Below are 25,742 nucleotides of genomic sequence, written 5' to 3'. Positions count from 1 at the left end.
ATCAAATGCACAACCTAAACTCTTCCCAATAGAAAAAGAATATCTATTTCCACCCTTATCTACCACAGGTTTGGTAGGTCATGGCCTACCAGATCCATTAGAAGAGCTGGACTGTGTGACTGTCAAAAGCTAGGAGCACCTTAGCATCACTTCTCAAAGGGTAGAAACTTGTTCAATTTCTCCAGAGTTTTAGGTTCTGGTTCCAATAACGTCTTTTTTTTTTTTTTCCTTGTCTAGATTTTCTATGCAGTCCATGCTTTCCAGGCACGGAGTGACCATGAACTCAGCCTTCAGGAGTACCAGAGAGTCCATATACTCAGATTTTGTGATCTGAGTGGGAATAAAGAGTGGTGGCTAGCCGAAGCACAAGGGCAGACAGGGTATGTGCCAGCTAACTACCTCGGGAAGATGACATATGCTTAAGAAAATCAGCATGAAACGACAATCATTTCCTGGCAAGCTGCTTACTGACTACCTCATAAAACAGACACTGAAACTTCAAACCGGAAACTGACAGTGTATCATGTTTTAAGGAAAACTTTGCTTCCTAATAGGGCAGTTTTATTGATGTATAAAGAAGAGTTGTTGATAGAGATATTACCAACAGAAACAGCAGAGTAAACAGCCTAGGCTCCAGCTACATATTTAAAGGTAGAGATCTTTTGAAAAGATATATTTTTGTTTATTATCACCAAAGAGTAGAGCTAAAAATAAGGTTTTTCACTTTATAGTAATATCTTTTACTGTACTTTGTCTTAAACATATTTTTATTTGCACATACATGTTTACATACACACATAATATATATTCTGCAGTTTATACATGATGAGTATAATACAGATTATACATATAAACACAGAATAAACTAATTACATGTAAAATAATTAACAGCCAATTAGAAGGGGCTCCATTTTTAATACATTTTTTAATCAAAAGGGAAACATAATATATTGATAATATCAAAACTTACCAGAAGTGTGCTACATGATAGACATTGCTTTAAATGATTTACACATAATAATTTGGTGCAACATAAAAAGCAAACATTGCTAGCAAATGATGGAGGTTTGTCAAACACGGGCAGCATGGTTCCAAGGTCCCTAGGTGTTCCTAATGACTACACCATACACTCCTTAAGTGCAAAACAGTGATGTAAGTAATGGACCTGGAGGAAATCATTTTTCTCTCAGATCCACATTTCAATATTTAACAGCTTTTCAAAATTAAGAGCTTTCAAAGACTTCCACACAAGCCTGGGAGAGAAAAATGAAGTGTCCAGATTTATTATTTGTACTTTTATTGTTGTGATTAAGCATGTTTGAAAGTGTAATTGTTTTAAAGCTGTCGTACATGATTACCGATGAAGTTTTAATGAGGAAACATTTTCACATCACTCACTGATTTGGAGATGTATGAAGAGTGTACCCTCTACTTCAGAGCCAAGACATAAATACTTTAGTGGCCAGTTTGTGTTCAGACAAGGCACTGAGCATTGTATTATCTGTAACACCATGCTCAGGGCATTGCGCTTTAACTTGGGTACTGCTCAGAGAAGTGTCCTCCAAAATTTCAGTCATATTCATTCAGTCAAGACACGTAATTGGGTTAAAATAGATAAGTGGGACAGACACAGGGATGAGAGGAGTGAGGGGGAGCACTCAGAAGTAGAGGGGGAAAATAGTTGGATGTAACAACTGTATAGAGAAAAGTTTATGAAGAGCAAAATGTCTGGCATGTGTTTACTTGGTCAGCATTACTGAATACCTGCCTTTATCGGGAACTCTGGTAGATTTGATGGTCTGAGCACATTTCAAATCCGTGCAGTGCCTTGCCAGTGTCTAATGAGGGCAGCCTTATGCAGAGAACTAAAACTGTGATGACCACTAGCCGTAAACAAAGCATGTTTAGGATCATGTAACAGTGGGACTTCTAATTTTGTTTGATTTTAGTGGTTACTCATAAGTAGGGAAGATTTTAATTGCCCATAAAAATCCTAATGACACATTTTAAGATTTCTCACTTTGAAAGACTGGATCCATTTGATGTACATATATATGTTACATTTATTACTCAGCAATATCTATAACAAAATAAAGAGTTCTACTTCTTCTAGTGTTGCTGACTGAATATCATATCCTCTTCCCTTATATGAATAAAGTTTATAGGACTACTAAATTCATTAAAATAGCTTTATAAAATTTTCCTGACATTGCTTTTGTATAAAATGTTTTCTTTTCTAAGTAAGATAACAAAGATTTTCTAAAAGATAATAGAGACTTCAATTTTTTCTTTTAATTGCTGTTTCAGTTCAATTTTAAAACATAAATTTATTTGCCTAAAGTTAAACAAAAAGAATCAGGAGTTGCTACATAAGGATATCACAAAAATGTCCAAAGAGGCATAATTTACATACTGCAGCACATACCTGCACACCTGTATGCAACACTGAGCTTCAGCATTCTACACAAAAATAAAGAATTGTATAAATAACACACATGTGCCTTTCTGGCTGAAACAGATGATTAGATGGAGGAGGAGCTTTGAGTACTGGTGTGTGCCCAGGACTGACACTTCCTGTCTGCCTTTTGAAAACTCTACACCAGGACAATCAATACTTCACTTAGCTCCAGAGAAAGAACCGGTATGAAGCCAGTGACTGCGACTTTCCTATCATGACGAGCACATTTCTATAAGTTAGCTCTGAAAAATTACAAATGCCTTCATTTTCTACTTCTTTAATAACAAGTAAACTGTAATTTTAAAATTAGACATTATTTCACTAGGCCTCAGAAAAATAAATTTCCAAGATAGTTTATAGGGTGTTTATATTTAATCAGTTTAAAAGATTAAACTGTTAGTTGCATCAGCATAATTACAACTACACAAGCTAATGCAGTTTGTTATATTTCTTTTAAAATTACTATTGTACTGAATAGGATCCTCTGAAGTGGGCAGCTCTTTTTACCAAGATGAAGAGGAAGCTTTTATACCTATTTTTCTTTCTAAAAAAATAAAAATATATGCATCTTATTTATATTTTATTTTGAAACGCACATGTTCAAAACTACTAGTACATGTAATAAAGTGTAGAGAGAATAACATATACAACTAGTAATATAAAATTATCATTGGTGTGGAATCATGAAAAAGTCATAAAGCTACTATTGGAACATTCTTTATACTTCAGAAAAATATCCTGAGTTTGAAGGTTGGGCGGAGGCAAAGGGAGAGAGACACACGCTTAGTCACAGTAATAAAGCAATGGGTGACAGATGTTAAACATTCCAAATCATTCCAAAATATAATTCGGGTTTTGAGAAATTGCTTTTTAAATGCCTGATGCTATTTGGGATGAACATAGTTTGGGTGATTTACAAAAATGAGTGTTTCACACTGAATCATGGAATTAAAAACTCTTGGATTTTCTCATTTGCCTCTTGGATTTTTTTTTCTACCACATTAACCTCGCACAGCTGTATGAATAAAAGGAGAAAATCTTAAGACATAAAAGCCCTGTAAGTCATTTGTAGTAACTATAGCTTCCTAATATACCCACTGCATTGCTAAGTGGTGACTTCACATTCAGCATTCAGACCTCACAAAACTCAGACCGAACAAGCTTATACATTTACATTATGGTCATGAGGATGTGATTACAGTTCGCTGACTAGACGGACACTGGACTTGAAATTCTGTAGGAATAGATCCTGTTCAAAGGCTGCAACTCCTAAAAGTCTAATTTTGTAGTTGCTTCCTTCTCTATATATACAGAGATGTAAAAACTTATCACTAAATGATATGTAATCTACAAAACTACTCCAGTAAGAAGTTTTCCTCAGGGCTACTGGATTTCAAGCTGAGATGTCTTTAGGCAGCTACTGTTAAAAGCAGGTACATTAGAACATTTTGAAAAATATCTCACCATTTTAGAAAAGACAATGAAATACTCTTGGTCAGAAATCCTGGGAATGTATTCTTACTAAATAAGTTTTGTTTTGTTTAAACCTCCTCTAAGGCATCTGAATGTATCCACTACATTTCTAATTTCTTGTGATTTTTATAATAAATTTTGTTAAAAGTGATGTTTCCTGTGAAATCTGTGTTCATAACAATTTATAATTTGTAATTATAAAACTACCACCATACCTTTGTTAAGAACTGGAATAATCTAACTTTTAAATACAGATGTGCTTTAATTTCTAGTGGATTTACATTCTGATACACTCACCATGGGCTTAAAATATCCTGACCTACTTAACCATTAGAGTCCAAGTTGGCACTACATGGAGATTATCAGTTGCTTGCTGGCATGGTCACATGAATTACTGCAAGCTACAATCTGTTGCCCCTGCCCAGAAATGGAAGAGTATTATACAGTTTATGACTAGCCCAGGAAGACAATGTGAAATGCAGATTCTACTAAATGTGTATCACGTTTACACTACTGAAAAAAAAATTAAAGAATTATAAACCAGGGGTCTTTTGTATTAACTGTCTTCCATTTTTATCTCATTTGAACTATGTCTTATAAAGTAGGAAACCTGGGTGGTTTGGGCAGTGGTGGCACACACCTTTAACCCCAGCACTCAAGAGATAGAGGTTGGTGGATCTCTGTGAGTTTGAGGCCAGCCTGGTCTACAGAGTGAGATCCAGGACAGCTACACAGAGAAACCCTGTCTCAAAAAACAAACAACAACAACAAAATTAGCATAAAGTAGAAAACTAACAAAAAGGGTTGAAGTCATTCAATCTTAAGACTATTATTCTTCCAGTGCCATTTCTTTTTTTTTAAGTCACTAAATTCTGTGGTTAACCTCATAAAGTATAATATGAAAAACAGAAAAAGGATCTGGACCAAAATGCAGTTTGATTTGCCAGCCCTGACAGCTTACAAGAACACTTGCTGCTGTGGTTTGAATGCGCATTCTCTCCACCAGCTCAAGTGTTTGGTCTTTTTGTTGCCATCTGGTGGTGCTTTTTGGAAAGCTGCGGGGTCTATAGGAGATTGAGACTCACATGTTACTGGGGAGGATTTTGAGGTTTTGTGACCTCACTCTGCTTCCTGTGACTGTTTTCTGTCTGCTGAGACAACCTGATGAACTGGCCTCATGCTGCTGCGCCATGCCTTCAGCATCATGATGGATTCTAGCCCTTGGAGACTGTGACCCCAAATAAACCCTTCCTCCTTTCTGCTTCTGTCAGATACTTTATTGTGGAGACCCACAGATGTTTGCTAGTGAGAAAGGAGCTTGCTTTATCCAGCAGGGCTGCACAGGGAATGACTGGACCACAGTCGTGGTTACCAGGTGTTTGGAAGGGTCTGCACATGCTGTTGCATTTGCTTTGATCTAGCAAGGGGGAGGTCTTTTGCCCCGCCCTTTGACATTGTTATAAAAAGCCCTTTGGAAGAGACAGAAGGAGCAGTGGATTTTGATCCTTGTCCTCCTGAAGCTATCCTGTGTTTCTGTCTCCTCTCTGCTGTCTATCTACAAGTTTCTTATTCCTCTCTCCTCATAGGAACCCTTTAAAAGGTGGGAGCTGGCCTCCCACAGATGGCACCCTGAACGTGGGACTCCCACACTTTATCACAACAGAAAACTAAGATGCCTACTCATCTGTCCACTCAATCACTGGGACGACAGATAGAGAGCTGCGGATTTCAGTGCTATTCAAGAAAAAACAAGATTTCTCTCCCTCACATTACCTGGGTGCAAGAAATACTTGTTTTGTTAAACATAGTCAGATAAAAACATACTATTGCTACTTTCATAACTGCTTCTTGTAGCATATTTTGTGATGAGAAAAAAAATAAAGGCCTAAGAGTTATTTGAGATAAATTCTATTATCAAATATATCTTAAAAATACCAAAACGAGTTCAGCCCCTTACTTTATACACACACACACACACACAAATTACCTATACAAAGAATCATATTCACTGAAAGATGAATTAGTCCTAAACTCATTAAAATTTTCAAGAAATGCCACAAAAATCAAACAATTGCTTCTCTGAACTCCTGCACACTTTCTGTGATGGGGTAAAAATCTTCTCTTCAAATGCTAATGTTCAAACTGTACTAAGCATTATTTCTCTAATGTCCTCAAGGTGGGGAGTCGCACTGACTGCAGCAGCTGGCGACAGAAGCCTGTGTCACCTTGTTCTGTTAAGTCAACGCTGCAACGGAACTATAGACAGCAAACTTCCTTGAACTCTTTATAAAGAGGATTTGGAGTTTATACCAAAACAATGCTATTCAACTACTGTGGATATCGCTCTATATAAATAAAACACTGATGGCCAATGACCAGGCAGGAAGTATAGGCGGGACAAAGAGAGAGGAGAATTGGGGAAACAGGAAGAAGGGGAGGAGACACTGCAGCCACCGCCAGGACAAGCAGCATGTGAAGACGCTGGTAAGCCACCAGCCACGTGGCAAGGTATAGATTTATAAAAATGGGTTAATTTAAGATATAAGAACAGTTAGCAAGAAGCCTGCCACGGCCATACAGTTTATAAGTGATATAAGCGTCTGAGTGATTATTTTATACGTGGATTGTGGGACTGCGGGGCTTGGGGAACCTGGAGAGAAGCCCTCCAGCAACATTCAACAGAAAGGTGTTTCTCAAAACAAAAACATTTACAGGCAGATTTTTATGCATGTAAATAGATATTTATTCCATCTCCAAATAATGGGTTTGTTTCAGTATTGGATTCTAACTTATGAATAAATTAATGCCAATATTTAACAGAGTAGTTTAAAATCTTTCCATAAAAAAGACCAAGCTTAACAAGTTTTATCATTACAAAGACTATTTATCAATTTATTTTAGAATAATGATGTTAGGAAACCTGGGGATAAAGGAAGATGCTTTGAGTTTAGATTTTGTAGCATACATCAAGGGTGATAAAACAATTCTACTCAGTTAATACAGGAAATTACAAGATTCAGTTTTGGGAAAAGATGAGGTGTTTGTTGACTGTAAAAAGGACATTGCATTTTGCTACAATACATTTATTGATCTGATACTGAAAGCATTCTATTCTTTGTTGGAATATATATGTAAACTGATAGCCAACTAACTCACTAGCTTACAAGGCGAAGACTTGGACCACCTCCTGTAGGATTGAATTATGGCTAGAGTTCACAGGAGAGAAAGGGAGAGATTTCCCATAAGGCAGAGAACTGGATATTATAAAACACTAATGAGACTTCCCTGTCACCCATAAGGTTCCTTATTTCAGGAGTTTTAAATCTTGGGGTATTTTGCCGGGCGGTGGTGGCGCACGCCTTTGGTCCCAGCACTCGGGAGGCAGAGGCAGGCGGATCTCTGTGAGTTCGAGGCCAGCCTGGTCTACCAAGTGAGTTCCAGGAAAGGCGCAAAACTGCACAGAGAAACCCTGTCTCGAAAAACCAAAAAAAAAATCTTGGGGTATTTTGCCAAGTGAACCATTTCTTTATATCTGCATATGCTACCAATCTTCTAACGTTCTCACCATGTACCAGTCATAATTACTATTTTTGTACATTATGGAAATCATTAAAATAAAAATGCTAAACAGGTTGAAATAAATGGTTCCAAGTTTGGCTAAATAATACTAGCACTTTAATGTAACACACAATAGAGATCTGATCATCATGATTTTTATTAAGTTACAGTATATTACACCTTTTGTTCCAATAAGGATTTTATTTATTTATTTTTTACTCTTTAGAGCAATATGATATAAAAACCTATTTGGCCACATTACTTCTTGAGTTTCTTTTGGGCAGCTTTCTTCTTGACCATCTGTAATCGCTTCATTGCATTGAGCTGTGATTCTTGCGACGTTGGACCTTTAAGAGATGCTGAGGGACTGCTGCTGGCTCTGAGGTGGTTTTGCTTGTGGCACTTCCGCTGGGCCCTGACGTGCCACTATTTCCATTCCCACTCAACTGCCCACCGCCTCCAGGAACTAAACTACTGGGGCTGGGAAGACCCACTTTGCTGACATTATCACAACTAACTGAGCGGCTCAAGCCGGTCTTGCCTAAGGTTAGAGGGGGAAGCGGTTTTAGTGGTACAGAGGGGGAAGAGCTGTTACCAGAGCCTAGTTTGGAACCTAGCCCACCTTTGGATGATGTTGCCAGACTAGTCAACCCCACCGGCTTCTGGCTAGCTGACGAGGCAGCAGGTTTTCCACTACTGTTCTGTGCTGTGGAACTCAACTTTGCTGTTGATGGACCAGCTGAAGACGTTTTGGCTGCAAAAGCTGCCCATCCAGTTAGGCCGCTAGTTACTGAAGAGGACACGTTGTTACTAGAAGAATTTCCTGAAATAACCGTGGGTGGCTTAAAAAAAAAAAAAAGATAAATCTTACATTAGAGCCAAGTATAATCAACACCTGTATAATATCTTTGAATGTAAACATTTACTCATGTATACAAAACGGTGATGTGGAAAATCTGGACAATACAACAAAATTAGGTTCCTATGATGCTGAATTGAAAAAGCACATGGGGGTTTCTGCAGTCAGGGAAGATGCTATCTGGCTTGCAGTTCCTGAATGCCACATTGTTTTAATGACTTCAAAGAAAATACATGAAATTCCTTTTGGGAACTGCCTTCAGATTCAATCACAAACCATAACAGAGAATTAGATTTAGTTCTTCAAGTCACTTTTGTTACCTCCAAAAGTATCACCTAGCTCATAACACATCCAAATGGAATCTACTTTTAATGGACAAAACTGTTTGCACCTAAGATATTCAGGAAAAAATACCTAAGTGAAAGATTCAATCAATAGTTATTTACCGTGAACATGTTAAGGGAAATATCTACATACAAGTTCTAAAGCCACTTAAAATAACCAAGTTGCCACAAAAATTTGGACATCTACTGTACTATATAAAATATACACAGATGTTTAAACTCTGAGGACATATTAAAAAGAGCTCACAAATGCAGTTTTACAATGTGTGTTTCCATTGAAACTACAGTAAGAGACCCCACTTTCTTTTTTTTTTTTTTGGTTTTTCGAGACAGGGTTTCACTGTGTAGCTTTGCGCCTTTCCTGGAGCTCACTTGGTAGCCCAGGCTGGCCTCGAACTCACAGAGATCCGCCTGGCTCTGCCTCCCAAGTGCTGGGATTAAAGGCGTGCGCCACCAACGCCCGGCTTGACCCCACTTTCATGTAGACACTGGCAGCTGCCTCTTGGGCTGTACTGTGGCATTTTGGGGCAGTCTGACATGCTCTTAGAGGATCTATAAGGCTGTAACACTTTGACCTCCAATCAACTTCCTACCTGGACTAGTGACAAGCATGTGAATGACATGGTTTTAAAGACATAGGATGATTTTTTTGTCCACTTTCACATTAGGAAAAAGGCTCTTTGTTCAAATTAATTTTGAACCAAACTTTGTACAAACACTGTCTACCTTCATATTGAGAGGGTCTCAAAGAGCACTCAGAGGTGAAGTCAGACACAGGACTACCTTGTGTTAAAATGGTAATACACAATGCATAAAAGTGGTAATAAAATACTTACAATATCTATTTATTTTAAAATTGAACTCTCATGACATAGTTGACAAGATATCATTAGCTCTTACAAGGTTGCCTTCCATGTTGTCTGTATATAAGCACTTTAAACCACTGGCAAAGCAATAAAGTAAGAGTACTGTGGGGCCTTTATTTAATATGAGAAATTAAAGTTTTTGTTCACATGTTCTGAAAAACCATACATTTTTAGAATAGCACCATATAATTATCTCATGATATCCTGATTAGGAAACCATCTTATAAAACATTATTCCTGGGACACACTGCTGGTGACAGAAAAAGAAAGCAAAAGGACACAATGTGGCACATTTTAAATTTTCTGTTTTGAAAGATCCATTTTTTCCTCCTTTCCTTTCTATCAAACACAAAACCATTTGCCATATGGCTCTGTGACCCTTCATCACACATCACCAAAGAAAACTTATGTGAAGTAACTAAAAAGACCAATGCTGGATGAAAGATAAACAAGAAAGTAAGGCCTGTGTGTTGAGCACTTGATTTTAATGACCACTGTGGCCTGTGATGCTCCAGAGGGACAGATGGTTTAGAACAAAACCAGGACAAGATGTGAAATAGCACCAACTCGGGAAACTCAGTAATGCCTCAAAGTTCAATGCAGAAAGTCAACTTCTGATATAAATGCTCCCTTCCTAGCTAATTAATGATGGGCAGCTTTCACTTCCAACACCAGTCATTCAAACCATAAAGTTTCTCATCAAACTTTTACCCTTCAGTCAGCCAGACTGAGATCTAATGTATATATGTAAAACGAATGAAAACGAATGCACTTTACCTTAACTTCTGTTCTCTTGAATGCCAGGAAGGCTGTCTCTTGTTTGAGTTTGGTTTCTGGTTTCTTAACTAGCGGATCCTTGACAGCTGGAGCCACAGAAACAACAGTGGGAGCTGGTTTCTGTGGTGGCTTCTGAGTTTTCTGAGCCTATGAAAATCAGAGGAAAAAAATTATATACAAAGTCTTTATTGAGTAACAAAAAATTAAAAGTTTATTAAAGAACTATAGTTACTGAACAGTAGCAATATTTCTTTAAAAGACATTGTGATGATGCTGAAAGTAGAGACTGAAGAAAAACAGTTCTCAGCAGATAGCTTTAAAGATTTTATTAGCTTCTGAACAGTAATGATATTATCAATAATGCAAATTAGGATGGGCTAATTACTGTTTTAACAAGATAACTTTCCTGTTTTCAATAAAGGAAAATCACAAACTATGGTACATCTACCCTTTGTTATCCACGCAGGACTGCTTCCGGAACCTCTGACAAATACCAAAACCCGTGAGTGTTCAAGTTCCTTAGATAAAACTGGCATAGTATCTGAGCCTAGTGATGGATGTCTGTCTGTACTTTCAGTGCTCAGGAGGCCAATGCAAGAAGACTAGGAGTTTGGCGGCAGCCTGAGCTAGAAAACAAGTTCAAGGCCAGCACGATTTATACATAAAGACCTTGTCTTAAAAACTTATGGGTTGACCAGGTGTGGTGGCACATGCCTTAGTCCCAGAACTTGGGAGGTAGAAGCACATGGCTGAGAGTTTGAGGTCAACCAGGGATACACACAGACATTTTGTCTCAAAAGCAAGCAAGCATGCAATCAGAAACAAAAACCCCTATACATTGGGAGCTCACTGGGTAAAGAAGCTTGTTGTATAAGTCTAGTGTCCTGAGTCCGTGAAAGCCACATAAAGGTTTTTCCCCTCTGTGGAGGGGAAAAAACACCTCCACAGAGTTGTTCTCTCTCTCACTCACCAAAGCAAAACACCCCTCCAAGAAGTTGTCGTGTGTGTGTGTGTGTGTGTGTGTGTGTGTGTGTGTGTGTGTCTCACTCACACACACCCAAACAAAATACCCCTAAAAGGCTGGGAGACACAGCTCAGTTATAAAGCACACTTGCCTAGTATGTGGTTCCATCTAGAGCATTAAGGGAAAAATACTGTATTTACAGATAACCTATTGAAGACCTCTGTAGACAGAAACTCATCTCTAGGTTACTAAATGTAAATGTCATGTCAACAGTTGTTATATACTGGATTGCTTTAGAAATAACAGCAGGGGGAACAAGCCTGTACATGCTTTGTATTGATGCCTTCATGCCCCTATTCCACCAGAAAGTATTTTCCATCAGCACAGACGCTGAGTTCACAGGAACTGGGGAACAGCACCACTCACAGAGGGCACTTTCCTTTCTTTTTATGGTTAACCAAAACATTTTCTTCTCAGTGTTCAGGTGTAAGTTTTTAAGTTACTAAAAGTGAGGTAAAAACAACTCAGATAATTTACAAGGTTTTAAACACTGAATGAGAAGGGGAAAAAATATTCATGAATAAATAATAAACCTTTGAGGTTTTTTTATACTAGCGCTTAAATCCTTGGGAAAAGTGTATAAATAGAAGTTTCCATGTTATCTAAGGAGAATTTTATTCATTCTTCCGAAGTATTTTCAGTTTTATTTTGACCAGTAACTGACTTTAAGAAAAAGCATGTTACTGAATTCTCTTACAAATTTTAGTCATTTTCAGATTTAGTATTTAGTGTATGAACAATCCTATCAATATATGCAGCACAGAGCAATGAACGACACAGTTTAGTATCAAAGAGAACAAGGGTTCACCTTGCTCATTACTTCTCCAGCTGTGTTCCTGCAGGTGAGCCATAAAGGCCTAAGAGTCTCATTCCTTTCACCTGCAGAGTGGAGCAGCACCATCTGTTTCAAAGGTGTGTTCATGAGGATGAATTGTGATTATGTAAGAGTTCAGCCTAAGATCTCATAATGTGGAGTGCTGATAATAATAGTTACTATTACCTAGCATATGCAAGACCTGGCTTTGATCCCCAGTACCTCAATAAAAATAAAATAAAACCTAATTACTGTGCTGGTTATTGTCAATTTGACACAACCTGGAGTTACCTGGGAAAAAGGAACTTCAACTGAGAACTTCCCAGATCAGAATACCCTGTGGTAGAGTCTGTGAAAGATTGTCTTGATTAATGATTGATATGGGAGGGCTGAGCCCAGGTGGGCAACACCATTTCTAAGGAGGGCCTGTGCTGTATAGGAAAGTTAGTTGCATGTGAACTAGAAAGGAAGCTTAGGCAGCATTCCTCTGTGCATGGTGAAGCAGGAAAAGATGACTTAAAAGGCAGATATGGGACAAAAACAGAAGGACCATATACATGCTTTTATGTGACATGTACCTCAATATATACATTCTACATATATATTAATTTCGAAGTAACTGAAGGCCATTGAAAAATATAAATAAAGTGAAGTAACTATTTATGTGCATGTGTACTCGAGTGTGTGCATGCATGTGTGTGCATGTGTGTGTGTGCTGTATCTACCAAAAGAGTCTGTCACACAACAAATGTTTATCTGAAATAATTTTGGTTGAAGTCTTCGAGAGCTAATTTCAATAACAAACTTAAAAATTAAATAGAGATTTCTTGTTACAAAGAAAAAGAATATATACTAATAAACTTTTTCTTTTTTGACAGAATAAAAATATTTCCTATTTCTACTTTATGTGACTAAACATAAAATAGGTATTTTGACTTTAACTTTAGTTAAGAAATTGAGATCTTAGAAATATATGGTCAAACATATAGACTTCAATATAAGCAGTTATGTTAATGATGAATAACCCTGGGGGTAGTACATTTTAAGAACAATGTCAATGAGAAGGAAAGGCTAGAGAATATCAAAAGACAAGTGGGAAGACAGACAGACAGACACAGGCCTCTGCACATCTGAGTCTGGCGGTTTTCATTTACTCAGAAATAGATCTTTCTGTGCTTTTTTAACTCGAGGACTGGGCTTGTATCTCACCACCTGTGCTTCATGGTATTATAAAATATTGTAATTACAGTGTCATGCTTATAAAAATATTTTTCTTTTGTGTGTCTTCAATCCTATTTATCTAAATTAGGGTAGGCTAAAGGGAGGACATATATAATATGCTCTGGTCTTTAGGCATAGCAACATAAATCTATACAAACAGTAATATATGCAAACACCTAAAAGTTATTTATTTTTTTCCAATATGCTAAATGTCCTAATTTTCATTTTAAAATCATATACCGACAAAGCCCATCACATGCTGGTTAAGATGTAGAGCATGACTCTTACCATTCTCTTCATCTGTCTGGTGCACCGGGCACAGTACCACACCAGGCGAGGGTCATTCACTTCTTTGTCTGTCACTTGGGGTTTATGGCAATCCTGGTGGTACAGGTTATGGCACTCTTGACATTCCACTAATTGATTTCCAGATGCCACTGTCATTTGTCTAAGAAAAACATCGCATGAACACTATAGTTTCTTAACACACAATTTAAAGTTATTTCCACATTCTTTGGTAAAGTTTGTTAAGTTAAAAGAAAAGATCCCAGAATAATAATCATTTAAATCATTAATAAGAAAAATAACAAACACTAATACAAAGCCTACATAAGACCTTCATTTGTGATAGGTTATGATAGTCAATAATTACAACATTTCCATTACATTTAGTTATCTTTTCAGTCACTTCTCACTGCAGTCTGTTTCTATTCGTCAAAAGGTAGACACTCTTACTACACTGGGGACAGCACTTCCTCAGCATCTCTACTAAATCCCTTTGTTAGGTAGCCACACGTTGTTCGGTCTTCATCATTAACGAGTTAGGGAAGATGAGTGTGGAGGCTCATTGTAACTCCAGCACACACGTGACTGAGAAAAGGGCAAACACTGTGAGTTTAAGGAGAGACTGGACTATATAGCGTGTTCCAGGCTAGCCTGGGATGGAACAAGAGCCTGTCTCATAAAACTTGTTTGAGAAAAAAAAAAAGAAAGAAAGAAAACAGAAGTTCTATAAAGATGAGAACACATTCTAGTCATTTATGGGACTGTGCATACAAGATGTTTGGTATATATCAGATCAATGTATATAACTCTGAACAGAATGTAATAGCAGGTATATATAAAAAAAAAATCCACCCCCAAAGCACACAAAAGCAATCACCACAGGCTTAGCGTATTACACTAAGTGTCCTGACAAAAGATAATACAGTCACGAGGTGTCTCCCTGTTAGTACTTTTATAATATTCATTTACAAGATGCTGATTTTCATAGTAGGGTGGGGTAAAATATGCAATATATGTGGAAACAAATGATTTTACTCAGTAGCACATCAACTCATTTTCTATAAAGCTCACAAAAGCGATAGTTCCTTAGCTCCAATATACTAGAAGTTAACATTTTTATTAGAACAGCCACAAAAATCATCTTTTTTACTGTCAAGCAATAAAAGCTATTAATAACTGAACATTTGCCCTTGACATGAACACCTTCGAAATGTTATTAGTTATTTCTGAAAATAACAAGCAAACAAAAAAACCCCCAAAAAACAAACTATCTTCTATTAAGCAGAAAATACTTCTACTACAAGATAATTTATCTACTAAATTATCTGCTTCTGTAATTATGCATTCAAGTTTTAAAATGTCACTCAAAACAGCCTACATTCATTTCCACTATTCTTAAGAAAAGATGTAATGGTGTTTTAAGAAGTGACATGTACCAGATTGTTTTTTCAGTGTCATAAGCAATTCAGAAAGAGAGAAAAAGCAACAAAGATGACTTAAAAAAGATGGAACTGAGGTTCCTGATGGGTTTTCCCTCACTTAGAAAAGATGCACAGTCGCCTCCCTCCAGAACTCCAGAATGCAGACAGGGTTACTACAACGTAACACACTCAAGAAGCCGTGGTCTGAAAGATAAAATACTTGGCCATTTCCAGGGTGTTAAAGTGCTCATCTACTTATTTCTTCTTCATCCCAAATAATAAAAACAAAACAGAAAATTCCTAACAAATGATATGATTTTGGGGACATGGCAGGGGGCGGGGCAGGAATAAACAGAGTAGGAGGAGACTGTTTGCTTCTTCTAAAGAAATAAAACAGCCTGTGCTGGGGTATACGGGTATAACTTACCTACAAACAACACAAGCCAAGCCCATCTCCATGGCAAAATCATCAGCACTAGTCTCTTCGAAGCTGGAGAGGTCAGCCATAGCTAAATCCTTGCTAGTTTGGACAGTAATGGGAGAAGATCGTGTCTCTGGTTTCTCCAATCTGGGTTTCTTTGGAATATCAACTCCTTCCGTGACATCTTTCATCTATAAAAAGAATGTGATGATGAATGATCCTGCAAGTAACATGGCATAAACTCTAAATCATTGAGAGAGAGAGGGACAATATGACCAAGTCTATTTGATAGACATTTTCACACAGACAGGAAGAACTATACACCCTGACGATCTGTTGCAGAGTCTTGACCATAACTTGAGTGGGAGTTGTGGGAGGAGTAGGAGGGAGAAAGGAAGGGTTAGAAATGATGTAACTACAGTACTCATATACGAAATTCTCAAAATTGAAAAAAAGGATTAAAATTACTTCATAATTAGTATGTAACTACAGAAACTACCGACATTAAAATAAATCAGAATAGTATAATAGATATCTGTATTCGGCTTTGTATTATGCATACTAAAGAATTCTGGAAATGCAATGGATATACTATCTTTTTTCTTTCATTCAAGATGTTTGGACTTGAAAAAACAGTACTGCTAATACTGCTATTTAAAACAACAGCAGCAACAACAACAAAATGACCACAAACTTCAGGGCTGGGATATGGCTCACTGAATAAGCTTGCTGTGCAAGCTTGGATGACTAGAGTCAGGATCTTTAGAACCCATGTAGGAGCAGGCATGGAGATGGCCTGCAATCCCAGCACTTATTAGTGAGCTCCAGGTCAGCAAGGGACCCTACCTCAGTCAATAAAGTAGAGCAACTGAGTGGGACATCCAGTGTTGACTTTGGGCATCTACACACACATGTACACATGCATACACATACTCATACACACGAACACACACATACATAGGAACATACACTATATACATACATGTGCAAAAAAACCACCTAATTATGATGAGTAATATTCAAATTGTATTAAAAAAGTAAATAATGTGCTATCTTCCTATCTACATGAAATGTATTGCCATACATGCTTCAAAGCTAACTCTACCAATTTAAGACATGAAAGCTATAGGTAAATCTGTTAAGAGTCACAAAACTCAAATTCCAGAGACACACAGAGAAGTTAGAAATCTTAAAGTTGATTGGTGAGGGAATAAATTTAGTAAAACAATTTTGGATAGCAATTTGGCTTTATCTGGTAACGATGAATATATAAGCATCTTCATATCTACTTAGAGGTGTATAGCTTATTAACATGGTCACAGAAATACGCAAAAGTAGCTCACTAAAGCTGTATTGTAATAAAGAAATAGGAGAAATCTCCTAAATGTTTACAGTAAAGTAATTGGCAAATTTATTTATTCATAGAATGAACATTAATGGTAGCTTAAAAAAACAAAAACAAAACAAAACAAAAAAACCCAATGCCTATGCATTAATCACAAAAACACACTGGCCACAGAGAGGGCTCAGTGGGTAACTGTGCTGGCTACCAAATTTCTGACCTGAGCATGATTCCCCAGACACGCTTGGTGAAAAGAGACAACTGACTCCCTCAAGCTGTTCCCTGCCTTTCAGACACACCTGTGGCACACATGCCTCACATTCCTACAGATAAATTAATGTAATAAAACCTTAAAAACAAAACATTGCTGAGGGAAGAAAAAGTAACTAAATGACATACATAAGCAGTATGATAAGAGTGGTATAAATAATGCACAGAGATAATGCAATGTTCATGAATATCTATTATTTAGTAATAGCATGAAAATAAATGGGCTAATATGCCTCACCTGAGGACAAAGGCTACTAAACATATTTTCAGTGTATTTTTTTGTTAGTTGACAAACTTTAATTACCATTTACAAAATTATCCAAAATATACAATCAAGAAATATCTGTAGCCTTCTCAAGATGCTTGCCATCATATAACCAAGTTGAAGTTGAATCACATCTGGATTCTCTCAGTTTTTATTTCTCAACAACTACTGTAGCCAGAGTTATGGATTAAAGTCTGTATTATTTTTCCCTGGGGTGCAAAGACTTGAGGACAACAATCTCAAGTAAATGGCTAAATACATGTTTCTAGATTTTACTTGTTCTTTTTTAAGTTCAACCTCTCCAGCTAGCAAAATATATTTACAGAGTGATCACTATACAACTACATTCACTGCTACATAAAGTAGACACAAGACATTCTTTCTGCCTATGGAAATGCTTTATCCTTTCATAAGCTCAGCTGAAACCAAAGCTTACTTTATCAGCAGGTCTCTTCTCGGCTTCTTTCTTTATCTTTTCAGGTGCGAGGACTTTGCCATTACTACTGCTGGAAGGGAGAGTAGATGATGTTTTGGGCTCAGGCTTGATAGAAATAGATTTTGTGCTTGAAATTTTGGGTGGTTCCACATCCTAAAGGGAAAAATGAAAAGATAAGAGACCTTTGTTTTATTCAAAATAGAAGGGCTGGGGTTACTGCTCAGTGGCAGGGCACTTGCCTAGCATGTACAAGGTCCTAGGTTCAATTTCCAGTACTGAAAAAACAAACACAAAAAGTAATAATCTAAACACTTTTCAGTTAAAAATTAAGATACCGCATTACAACACTTCCCTACCAAGGCTTTACTAAGAAAGAACTGACTCACAACCAGCACCTATTCGATGTTTTGATAATGTGTGTGCCCATGGGATAACCACTGTAACCATATACTCATTATCACCCAAATGCTCTTGTGGTTCTCTATACTCACTCTTGCAGGTTCATATTCTAGAAAGCTCTGGGCACTAAATCTGGGGTGTGGGCAAATCTTATGCTTCTGATTCTGACTACACTCAAGCTAGTCATACAGTTCTGTCTCCCCTCTTAGTTCAGCAGCTGTGTCCCCACACCTGGGTGACTTGGAGTTTCAGAACTAGAACAGTAGAAGACTTCTTGTGGAGAGCCCATATGTGCTAGGTGGATACTACTCAGGCTAGTTTACTAATTTTGCTATAATTTCTACAATTCTGCAAGGTAGTTCTTAGTCTCCTCATTTTGCCAAGGTTGGGTGAAATACAGTTATTGGGCAACTCAGTTCCCTTACTGTAAAGTGAGAAAAATGGGCAATACTAATGTCAAGGGATCAATCTTACAACAAAAGTTCCTAATACCCAGAAACTACTCAGAAAAGGGCTTGTCAGACACAGTCAAGTTTCACGGTATGTAATTTGATACTACAACTACAAGAGAGAAACTGGATTTTCAAAAAAGTTTTGCTGGCTCTAAAGCATAAAGCTGCCATTCACTATCAATAACGGAGCTACATATTTTTGACATCTAAACCTTTACCCTTATATCATCCTGTCCATATTTAGTTGAAAAATTCCTGTGTTCTTTATATTTTTATCCTTAAAACATTAGAGAATAATGAGAAATAAGTTTGGATACCATTAACACATTAAAAAACAATTATAAAGAACTGGAGATTGAATTGTAAGTAAGTGGTGTTTTTTATACACAGCGCAGTGAAACAGAGTGTCCTCTACACCAGTGGTTCTCAGCCTGCCTAATGCTGTTCCTTTAGTACAGTTCATTACGTTGTGGTGACCCCCAACCACAATATTATTTCATTGCTACTTCTTATCTCCAATTTTGCTGCTGCTAAGAATTGTAATGCACATATCTGTGTTTTGCGATAGTCCTAGGCAACCCCTGTGAAAGGTTGGTCACCCCCAAAGGGGTCGCGATCCACAGGTTGAGAAGCACTGCTCTAGACCAAACTAACATTTCTGGGTGGCTCTATGAAAGCTTGAGGGAAGAGAACAACGTTAAAGAATATAATTTCTTTGTGACATACAGAGTGATTACTATGACAGAGAGTGAAGATAATATAAATGTTATCACTGGAACACTATGTGCAACTCAAAACTCTTTCCAAGGTTTGCATTAGGTAGGTACCTTTTGAGTTGGACGATAACTTGAATCGATGCCCCGAGCCAAAGACTCATCAAGCAGCGCTTTTAGCTTTTCAGCAGAATCTTTACTCTTAGAGTGTAAGAAACCTAGTGCTTTCAGAAAAATGGGATCAAGTTCCAAGTTCACAGTAGCAGCCATTGCAAACACCTGAAGAAAAAAAAGGAGGAGGACAATTTGGATAGTGTACAATTACATATCCCTACTTTCATCTATTTTGTTGTCTTGCTTGTAATATTTAAAAACATCCAAAAGGTTATTAGAGACAAAGTAACGATGGGCATTACTGGTCCCTCTTCCCTCTGGACCAACGGATGTTACCAGCTTTCAACATATCTATATCCACCACCCTATTTTTGAGACAGGCTCTCCCTATAAGCTCAGGCTGGACAATCTGTGATTCTCTGGCCTCCACCTCCTCACTGGTGAGTTTGGAGGTGTGCGCCACCACACCTGACAATGGGAACGTTTTAATACAGACAAGATCTTTAATCATAGAGCACCTTCCTAGTTATCTCTAACAACGCATCTATACACAGAAACTTGCCTGCTTGAAGTCAAGTTTACGATAACTCAAAATGCATCTCTTCTAATCTTATTTTTAACCACAAAAATAGCGATTTGGTGTTCATGGGGTGGGGGGGGCAAGGCTGTCACAGGACGACAAAGGCTAATGGGTGCATGGTAGAAGTCATTGCTGTGGCTTTTACAACTGTTTCCTGTTCAGTTTCTTTGCATTTCCCCTACTCCTCAGTCCTCTGCTATTCTCAATATCTCAGAAAGCATATTAGTGGTAATCTTATTATATCACGTTTCGATTGTGGGATCTCTTGCATTAAGCTATTTCTCAAAAGCGGGTCTCTGAATGATGATCCTTGCCTACTGTGTGGCTCCCTCAGGTCTGATAACACTTGCTGTCCTATGGAGCTTAAATGACAGCTGCCCAGCTGAGGCCACACATCAAAGGTCTGCAAAATTCTCAACAGTCAAGTTTTGTTTTCAGTGAATACCAATGTTATCAAGTGCTTCTACTTCTGGCTGTCATTTTTTTTTTCCAAACACCTTCCAGGCAAGAAATTATTAAAATAAAAATGTACTCTTGGTGTTCAATCCTTTGATCAATATGCTAAGGTTTTAAATCCTCTTCTATCCTTCAGTTTAATGGCAGTCGTGCAACACAGGTACAAGGCTACAGTTAAAGATCTGTCAGCAATTCCACAATAATCTCCCATTTTCAGGGGCTTATAATACCATCAAAACTTGCTGTAGGTTGACTCTCAGCATATGAAAGCACTGCTTGCAAACAGATTTCATTTATTTCTTCCCCTTCTATTTTTCTCTTCATACCCTGACAAGTTTGACAGGACACAGAAAGACAGATGGACACAAACACACACACACAGCAGGCTCTTTATAAGTTCCTAAAAAGGTACTATCTGTTTGATAATCAAAAATTATTGTTAATTCTATGCTCTACTAAAATATCATCTGTCTGAATTACCTAGGTAATGGAATTTGAAGGCTAGTACTAGAATGAAAAAAGTAAGCATACTCCAAATAGTTATATTAGTAAGAATTTAACAAACGGAATAGGCTCTATTGATGCTTTATATTATATTACATATATCATCTCCAAAGAATGATGGGTTCAGGATGATTATTTTAAAATATTCTTATGAGGCTGAGCATCATATTCACTAATACTGAGGAAACATAGTTTAAAATAATTTTCATGATAAAAGAGATAAACCTGTTGTTCCAGATTCTACAAGATAAACACAGTCTAATCTATGACCTAATTTATACAGACATACTAGTTTATTTAACTCAGGACAGTCTGTTTTACAGGATACTGAGCAAAGAGCCAATACCTAGACAAATTTTTGTGACAGCTCTACTTTATTTTCTGAAAAAGGGAAGCAAAGTATTGCTACATCTGTCATCACAAATGAAATGCCTATAGATGAGGTGACCCTTGGTGTAAGCCTACAGAAACTGTCAACATCAATACTCTAATGGAAACCTTACAGTCAGTTCTTTTTTATAAAAGACTTGATATGCTTTGCACCCCTGGCATAAATTACTGATGTTTCTTTCAAACTCACTGGTGCACATGGTGGAATGTGGTGGGTGGATATGCAAGTATGCTCAGTTTTTAATCTCACGGAATTAGAAAGGCTTGGAGTCCACTGTTGTAAACTATCTTGCAATTTCCAACTTCCCTTTTCTCCTTATATAACATGACTTATTTAAAGTACAAATCACTCTGCAAATCCATGCAGTGTTTTCATTCAGCGTAGCCCTTCTCCCTTCCCAAACTTAACTTTATTATCAGCCCCCATCCATTAATAACAATTCCCCTACATTTCTACTTTTTCCTTATGCACTATCTGTCTTTACTATCTCACTAACAACATCACCTTTTTATAGCCTCCTACAAGGCCGTGTTCATTGACTTGTTCCATCTAAAAGGCTGTAAAGGTGGTTATAGGAGCCCCTTCTGCCCTGATGATTTTAGAAACAATTTCCACGACCCCATTTACCAACCTCTCACTTGCACCTTCCCGCTCTAATTACACAACAGTAGCGCCAGGTTCTTCCTCCTCTCTCCGTCATTACCTTTCACTCAGCATATACTATGATCCTCTAAGACTTTTTACAAACAATTTTATTTAGTTCTTTAGCAGTAAGAGCATCATCTTCAGCCAGTGAAATGTAAAGTTTAACCCACCTATTCTTTTTGACTACAATCAACATCCCCCGCTCTGTTTAAAATTACATCTTCCATTATTTTCTCTTTTCCACGATCTTAAGAACATATTCTGGGTACCAAGCCAAGCTTTTTTCTTTGTTAATCCCCCCTTTTCTTCACTCCCACATCGTATGTTTTCTGAATTTACAGTGGCTCCATGTGTCCCTTGTGCTGCTTCTTTATTGACACTGTCTTGCTCCAACTTCTTTCTCAGACCAACAGAAGTAGTGGGTGGCATAAGTTATGTGCATGTAAATACAGAACAGGAAGACAGATGAAAGAATATGGTAAGTGTGCATTTATTTTCAAAACTTAAGTGTTGTTTAAAACAAAGAAATGTAAGAAAACAACATTTATTACTTTAAAACAAGCAATGACCTAGTGAAGTGGTAGTGATGATGTTGGTGGGAGTGAATGGTTAGGTCACACTAGGAATTATCTGTCCAAACGTAAGTCACACAAGAACTTCCATCACTATACAAGGACCCCCGCCCTGCCTTTGTTTATGGGGAGCATGCTATTTCTTTCCTGTTCAGCTTCTATTCTAGGACAAGCCTTTCAATGTCTCTCTCTCAGTTCTAAGCATCCTTATCCTATTGATCCATGATTTCACTACTTTGTAGACATGCATCCATTTGGCATCTTATCCCATCTACATCCCAACTAAATGCAGCTGAAAAAAAAAAATACCACACCCTCTTCCAGGTGACTAGTCCAGTACTGGCATGCATCACACTTAGCACTCTTGCCATGCTTGTTTGGTCAATTTACTTCCCTTCTTTCTCGAACCAGCAATTACACTTTTTCTTTAAAACTACATGCACTTATCCTTTTCTCTTTTTCCACTTGATTAAAAAAATACTGAGAAATGGCTCTGTAAGTAATGTCAGTTGGACATGGACTCTATCTTTTCCTGTGCTTCCCAGAACCTTACACTTTGGGTTATTTGAAATATCTTATTCTCAAGCCTTCCCCCACCTGGCATCTTGCACTGACATTACTCCTTTCTTATTCTTTCTTTTTTGTGGCAAGACTTCCCTAAATATCACCTACTTTTCATATTTTCTGTGTTCCTTTCTAATTAATGTTTCAATTCATACAATAGGGTCTTCTTCCCATAATTCTATGAAAATAATCTTAACATGGCTAATTTAGTCATAGGGAAATCTGAAATATACTATTTTCCCTTCCACTCAGTTCTCAGTCTCTGTAGATTTTCCCTACATGGGTTACAAACAAGATATTCAGGAATAGGTTCTGGGTGTCTTTTGATTGCACGATACACCCTCTTTCAAATCTGTCTTTGGGATCAACAGCACAGCTGCACAGGCATCCCCTGCAAAAATGTTAGAAGTGCAAATTCTTGGTTTCCACTTCCTAACTTACAGAAGAAAACCTCTGGGGTAAAGCCTGACAATCTGGTCAAACCACCTGGGCAATCCCAATTTATTTTGCAATTTGAGAACTGCTGCTCCAGAAAATCTAGCTTTTTTGCCAGTGATCATAAACTTCACTTTCAAGCCCATGTTTCTCTTCAGTCACCCCTCCCATAAGAGCTAACAGCAAGTTTAACCTGGCTGTCTTCCTGAGGCACCCTATTGAACATGACCCAGTGGAGCTACTTGTACCCTTATTTCTCCTCATCAGTTTTAAGTCTAGCTTTCCCTTTACAAGTTACTTTCTATCTCTGGCTATTATCACTTTGGTGGAGTCACATTCCGGTTTTGTTTACTTTTTTGAAACAGGGTTTCTCTGTGTAACAGAGCTGGCTATCCTAGAACGAGCTCTGTAGATCAGGCTGGCCTCGAACTCACAGAAATCCACCTGCCTCCCAAGTGCTAGGATTAAAAGCGAGTCACCACCGCTCAGCAACATTCCTTATTTTAAGACCAAGTAAATACATTAATGGGACTTTGTATGTTATAAAATTTTCCTTGCATTATTATATTTAACTTTAATTTTTTTCCGCATTTCTGACTATTCTCTCCCTGGCTCATCTCATTCCTGCTGTTCTTATTATTGCCCCAACTGTCTGTCCTGGGCTTTCTGCTTCAATTTTGCTACCAATTTGCTCTTCAGCAATCATACGCATTTTGTTATCAAATATCATTTCTAGGCAGATGATTACTTATGGTTTTTTCTCATTTTCTTAAGCCCAAATTCCTTGTTTGTCTTATTTCTATGTTACTCTTAAAACAAGGCTACACTGTTATTTGGTTAACTCATCAAAGCAAAGTCTAATGTTCTCTAACTCTACACAATTCCGTTCACTTCAGCAAAAGGCATTAAAGAAATTCAAATGTCTTTTCCTCCCAACAAAACCAAAACTCAAAACAACTATCTATTTATTGGTAGGAGTATGTACAGTCTTCTGAAACATTCACTTTCTATTCTTTCATAGTCTTTAATTCATTAATCTCACTAGCATATTGCTTCTGTGAGAGCAGGTGTGAGTGTGTGTGTGTGTGTGTGTGTGTGTGTGTGTGTGTGTGTGTGTGGTGGGGATGCAGTTATTTCCCTAGCAATTAGAATTTAACAGCTGCTTTTAAATATCTATTGGATGAACTAGATTTTTGCTAAAATGTCATTTTTCAAGGTTTCTGTGATGTCCCCAAACAAAATTAAACATCCTTAGCTAAATATATGCTTTCCTTTGGGTCCCTTTCATCCTGCCTGCTAGTTTCAAACAAAGTTCAAAGTTGATCACTTGCTTGTGCATGAGATAAAGGAAACTGATTATTCTCGACGGTGCAATACTAGGATTACCATCTCATAACATTGAAAAAAAAATCCATTCCTTTACAATATTTTTTTTTTTTTTTAAGATGCTGCCCTTTTCATCCTTCCATTTAGTACTTGGCCCTAGGGTAAGTCTGGAGCAGAGCATAAAAAGCCCAATTCCAAAACAAACTAAGCGCAGGAGAATCTGAAAAGGGACGGAGGACACTTAGGAATGAGAATCCTTTGATGAAATCCAAACACACGGGTGGCCTTTTACAGGGAAACGTCCTTGACAAGGAAGCCAGACAGTGAGATGGAAACCGAGAGCTGCAGAGAGGTCTCCGGAACCCTGTGACAAAGGTCTACGACAGATCCACGGACCCAGTCCCCAAGGGGCCATGTCCCCAGTCCCCAGCACCCTCGGACGCAATCCTTACAGAAGAGGAGGAGCGGTTAGGCTGTAGCACGCAACTGCCCGCAAATTATGAGGTTTTCCCCTCCAGCAGGGAGGAGACCAACACCCTACGGAGCTCCACTCCGGCCGCCCCTCGCGGGGTCTCGAGCCTCCCCGAGGCGCCAGGAAGCGGGGGCCCTCGTCACAACTCACCGCTCCGCCCCGCCACTCTGTCCGTTCCCGGCAGCTCTTTTCGAACCCGTCCCCGCCCTAACCGGCATCAGAGGCGAGACACAAAGGTTCCCGCAACCGGTCGGGAGGGGAGCGTTTCCTAGTGAGACAGCAGGA

General features: G+C 38.0%; 2 protein-coding genes across 2 annotated transcripts in view; one reads left to right on the top strand and one right to left on the bottom strand.

Moving 5' to 3' along the window:
* The window catches only part of Arhgef38 (Rho guanine nucleotide exchange factor 38), a 114,006-nt gene extending 109,532 nt beyond the window's left edge, over window positions 1–4,474 (top strand). Inside the window, 1 exon segment of the mRNA XM_037207121.1 lies at window positions 238–4,474. Coding sequence (XP_037063016.1) covers window positions 238–423 — 186 coding nt within the window. The 3' untranslated portion in view covers window positions 424–4,474.
* Window positions 4,475–7,391: 2,917 nt separating this feature from the next.
* On the bottom strand, window positions 7,392–25,726 carry Ints12 (integrator complex subunit 12). Its single transcript, XM_028857152.2, has 7 exons — window positions 25,608–25,726; window positions 19,513–19,677; window positions 17,835–17,987; window positions 15,528–15,712; window positions 13,683–13,842; window positions 10,336–10,482; window positions 7,392–8,331 (listed from the first exon to the last, which is right to left on the bottom strand). Exons 2-7 carry the CDS (start codon window positions 19,666–19,668, stop codon window positions 7,801–7,803), a joined length of 1,332 nt encoding a protein of 443 aa, XP_028712985.1. The 5' UTR covers window positions 19,669–19,677; window positions 25,608–25,726; the 3' UTR covers window positions 7,392–7,800.
* Window positions 25,727–25,742: the final 16 nt, after the last annotated feature.

The sequence above is a fragment of the Peromyscus leucopus genome, chromosome 6 (genome assembly GCF_004664715.2).
Source record: "Peromyscus leucopus breed LL Stock chromosome 6, UCI_PerLeu_2.1, whole genome shotgun sequence".
Lineage (NCBI taxonomy): Eukaryota > Metazoa > Chordata > Mammalia > Rodentia > Cricetidae > Peromyscus > Peromyscus leucopus.
The sequence above is the reverse complement of the archived record's forward strand: the minus strand, read 5'-3'. Positions and strand labels throughout refer to the sequence as shown.